Raw genomic sequence first — 5000 nt, 5'->3', positions numbered from 1 at the left:
ACAGCAATAGTTAAACACACACACACACACACACACACACACACAAGATAGGAGGGAACAAATATGCACTTCCATACACACTGTTGATGTGTGCTGTCTTTCATTAAGTGACTGTGTACGCCTTACCCAGCAGCCCCCAGCTGTGTCCTGACCAGACAGCTGCTGACAGATGGACTCAGGGTGCTGATCTCCAAGGAGGATGAACTTCTCTACGCAGCCCGGGTCCACACACTGGAGCTGCCAGACATGTAACTATACCTTTACATCTACATGTCAGTTAGCAGACACTCTTATCCAGAGCATCTTATACTAGTGAGTACACACACACACACACACACACACACACACACACACACACACACACACACACACACACACACACACACACACACACACACACACACATACACACACAGTATATACAGTATCAGCCACTACTACTTCAGCGGCTGGGAGCCATGGTTGGTCTTCTCTGCAGTGAGTGACTCAGTGTTGGCATCTTAGCCTCTCACTCCAGAAGGAGTCCACACACCCCCTGCAGAGCACTCTCTCTTCCTTTCTCCCTCTCTCTCCTCCTCCTCCCTCTCTCTCCTCCTCCTCCTCCTCTATCTGTTACATAACTCCATGTCTTCTCTCACCCAGCTCACTCTGAGTAGAAGAGTGTCGATAATGCTGCTCCGGCAGCAGGCAAGTGGAACAGAGGAGTGGGACAGTGACACGTGAAACCAGGCAGGCATAATACCCACACAGCTGAAAATAGTTTTCTCTCTCTGCTCTCGCTCTCTCCCTCTCTCCCTCTCCCTTCCTCTTCCTCTCTCTATCTCTATTCCTTTCTCTCTCTCTCTTCCTCTCTCTCTCCCTTCCTCTTCCTCTCTCCCTTCCTCTTCCTCTCTCTCTCTCTCTCTCTCGCTCTCTCTCTCTCCTCTTTCTCAATCTCCAGCTACAGCATTGTTATTGACGGGGAGAGAGGAAACCGCCCCAGAATCTACTCACTGGAGCAACTGCTGCAGGAAGCGGTGAGTTCAGTTCCTACCCCCTCTTTAGAAAACAATAGTTCCCCCCACACCTAGACCTCTGGGATGTGGTCACGCTGGACTAACCCACTCTGGATCCTCCTCAATTCCTCTCCCTTCCCCTCTACTGTCCTCTCCTCTACTGTCCTCTCCTCTACTGTCCTCTACTGTCCTCTCCTCTACTGTCCTCTTCTCTACTGTCCTCTACTGTCCTCTCCTCTACTGTCCTCTCCTCTACTGTCCTCTACTGTCCTCTCCTCTACTGTCCTCTCCTCTACTGTCCTCTACTGTCCTCTCCTCTACTGTCCTCTCCTCTACTGTCCTCTCCTCTACTGTCCTCTCCTCTACTGTCCTCTACTGTCCTCTCCTCTACTGTCCTCTCCTCTACTGTCCTCTCCTCTACTGTCCTCTCCTCTACTGTCCTCTCCTCTACTGTCCTCTACTGTCCTCCCCTCTACTGTCCTCTCCTCTACTGTCCTCTCCTCTACTGTCCTCTACTGTCCTCTACTGTCCTCTCCTCTACTGTCCTCTCCTCTACTGTCCTCTACTGTCCTCTCCTCTACTGTCCTCTCCTCTACTGTCCTCTCCTCTACTGTCCTCTACTGTCCTCTACTGTCCTCTCCTCTACTGTCCTCTCCTCTACTGTCCTCTACTGTCCTCTACTGTCCTCTCCTCTACTGTCCTCTCCTCTACTGTCCTCTACTGTCCTCTACTGTCCTCTCCTCTACTGTCCTCTCCTCTACTGTCCTCTACTGTCCTCTACTGTCCTCTCCTCTACTGTCCTCTCCTCTACTGTCCTCTACTGTCCTCTCCTCTACTGTCCTCTCCTCTACTGTCCTCTCCTCTACTGTCCTCTCCTCTACTGTCCTCTACTGTCCTCTCCTCTACTGTCCTCTCCTCTACTGTCCTCTCCTCTACTGTCCTCTCCTCTACTGTCCTCTACTGTCCTCTACTGTCCTCTCCTCTACTGTCCTCTCCTCTACTGTCCTCTACTGTCCTCTACTGTCCTCTCCTCTACTGTCCTCTCCTCTACTGTCCTCTACTGTCCTCTATCCTCTGTGAGTTTCTGTGCTCGTGTGTGTGTACTTTTAAGCTACTGAGTAGTGATAATCCCTCTATCACCTGCTCCATACATGTGTTGTGTCTTAATGGGAGACGACGCAGACTTCCCCTCCTGGTAACACAGGCTGCCCATACTGATGGAGACACAGGCTGCCCATACTGATGGAGACACAGGCTGCCCATACTGATGGAGACACAGGCTGCCCATACTGATGGAGACACAGGCCCATACTGATGGAGACACAGGCTGCCCATACTGATGGAGACACAGGCTGCCCATACTGATGGAGACACAGGCCCATACTGATGGAGACACAGGCTGCCCATACTGATGGAGACACAGGCTGCCCATACTGATGGAGACACAGGCTGCCCATACTGATGGAGACACAGGCTGCCCATACTGATGGAGACACAGGCTGCCCATACTGATGGAGACACAGGCTGCCCATACTGATGGAGACACAGGCTGCACATACTGATGGAGACACAGGCTGCCCATACTGATGGAGACACAGGCTGCACATACTGATGGAGACACAGGCTGCCCATACTGATGGAGACACAGGCTGCCCATACTGATGGAGACACAGGCTGCCCATACTGATGGAGACACAGGCTGCCCATACTTATGGAGACACAGGCTGCCCATACCGATGGAGACACAGGCTGCACATACTGATGGAGACACAGGCTCATACTGATGGAGACACAGGCTGCCCATACTGATGGAGACACAGGCTGCCCATACTGATGGAGACACAGGCTCATACTGATGGAGACACAGGCTCATACTGTAGACAAACTGTAGCTGCCAGCATAAAGGGAACACAGTGGTGGTTCCTGAGTTAATGAAGCAATTAGGGTCATGTATATCAATGACACATTGCCCATTATTTTGGCTACCATGGCTAGAAGAAGAGATCTCAGTGACTTTGAAATAGGGGTCTCAAAGGAGCACAGGGGGTTTAAAAGGTGTGTGTGTGCGTGTGCGTGTGTGTCTGTGTGTGTGTGTGTGCGTGTGAGTGTGTGTGTGTGGTGTGCGTGTGTGTCTGTGTGTGTGTGTGTGCGTGTGTGTCTGTGTGTGTGTGTGTGAGTGTGTGTGTGTGGTGTGTGTGTGTGTGTGTGTGTGTGTGTCTCAGTCACCAGATCTCAATCCAGTTGAACACATATGGGTGATTCTGAAGCGGTACCTGAGACTTCGTTTTTCCACCCAATTCAGGATTTTCTTGTGGATGAATGGTGTCGCATCCCTCCAATAGAGTTTCAGACGCTGTTCTGGTGGCTCCTGGTGGCCCAACGCCCAATTAAGACACTTTATGTTGGAGTTTCCTTTATGTTGTCAGTTACCTGTAGATCTAGCAGAACATATAAAGAACCGTTCGGGGTCATGTTCATTAGGCACCAACGGGAAGAAACCACACGGAAACGGGGAGGGATTACCTGGACATGTGCAAGAAGAAATTTGCGAAGCGCTTAAAAAAACAAATATGTTGCGTTTGCTAATGAACACGACCCTGCTAATGATGAGCAGGTAGGATAGCAGCCGTAGCCAGAGAAAATACATACCAGATACCAGTTAGTACTCCAATAAAACTAACAATCTCAAACCTCAGTTAGATTGTCTCTTTAGCACCTGGGTTTGAGTAGCAGAGTGTGTGTGTTTGCTGTCTGTAGTTTCTGATGGTGCTCCAGGCTAAGCTAACGTTACAGTTTATCTAAGACATCAGTGAAATGAAGCCTAATTATACACTGTAAACCACAGGGCATTCTTGGCGGGCATTCATTTGTGTTTCGCTGTGTAACTTGTTCAAGTAAGCTTTCTCGTTCCTGTGTGTGTGTGTTTGCGTGCATGTGCGTATGTGTGTTTTTCCTGGGAGGAAAGCTCTGCTGGTGTTTATTGTAAACCGAACCGGTGACTTTTGCCCCACATTCTGATGACATCCTGGTGCTACGGCTCAGTGGCAGCTGGGTCATCTCATAACAGAGACCTTAGACCCACAACACACACACACACACACACACACACACACACACACACACACACACACACACACACACACACACACACACACACACACACACACACACACACACACACACACACACACCACACACACACACCACACCACACCACACACACACACACACACACACCACACCACACACACACACACACACACACACACACACATACACACACACACCTTCCTCCAAGGAGACAGGAGAGGATTGTGTGTAGAGGACAACCTGGTGGTTCCTCAATGTTTTTCTGCATCATTCCTACTTGACATATTTTAGTAACCAGGAGGATCCTCTCACTGCTACTTTATATACTTTAGTAACCAGGAGGATCCTCTCACTGCTACTTTATATACTTTAGTAACCAGGAGGATCCTCTCACTGATACTTTATATACTTTAGTAACCAGGAGGATCCTCTCACTGATACTTTATATACTTTAGTAACCAGGAGGATCCTCTCACTGCTACTTTATATACTTTAGTAACCAGGAGGATCCTCTCACTGATACTTTATATACTTTAGTAACCAGGAGGATCCTCTCACTGCTACTTTATATACTTTAGTAACCAGGAGGATCCTCTCACTGATACTTTATATACTTTAGTAACCAGGAGGATCCTCTCACTGATACTTTATATACTTTAGTAACCAGGAGGATCCTCTCACTGCTACTTTATATACTTTAGTAACCAGGAGGATCCTCTCACTGATACTTTATATACTTTAGTAACCAGGAGGATCCTCTCACTGATACTTTATATACTTTAGTAACCAGGAGGATCCTCTCACTGATACTTTATATACTTTAGTAACCAGGAGGATCCTCTCACTGCTACTTTATATACTTTAGTAACCAGGAGGATCCTCTCACTGATACTTTATATACTTTAGTAACCAGGA

General features: G+C 48.6%; 1 protein-coding gene across 13 annotated transcripts in view; it reads left to right on the top strand.

Annotated features, from left to right (window-relative positions):
- Positions 1 to 5000, top strand: part of bahcc1a (BAH domain and coiled-coil containing 1a) — a 184493-nt gene that overhangs the window by 163027 nt on the left and 16466 nt on the right. For 8 of the 13 annotated variants that reach the window (XM_090197404.1, XM_090197408.1, XM_090197410.1 and 5 more), the window contains 2 exons: positions 131 to 248; positions 941 to 1016. In XM_090197404.1, the coding sequence (XP_090053530.1) occupies positions 131 to 248; positions 941 to 1016 (194 nt within the window). The remainder of the gene's footprint in view (positions 1 to 130; positions 249 to 940; positions 1017 to 5000) is intronic. The other 5 variants (XM_090197412.1, XM_090197407.1, XM_090197409.1 and 2 more) reach the window with 1 other exon arrangement.

The sequence above is a fragment of the Oncorhynchus mykiss genome, chromosome 13 (genome assembly GCF_057628025.1).
Source record: "Oncorhynchus mykiss isolate SJ-2025 chromosome 13, ASM5762802v1, whole genome shotgun sequence".
NCBI classification, from domain to species: domain Eukaryota; kingdom Metazoa; phylum Chordata; class Actinopteri; order Salmoniformes; family Salmonidae; genus Oncorhynchus; species Oncorhynchus mykiss.
The sequence above is the reverse complement of the archived record's forward strand: the minus strand, read 5'-3'. Positions and strand labels throughout refer to the sequence as shown.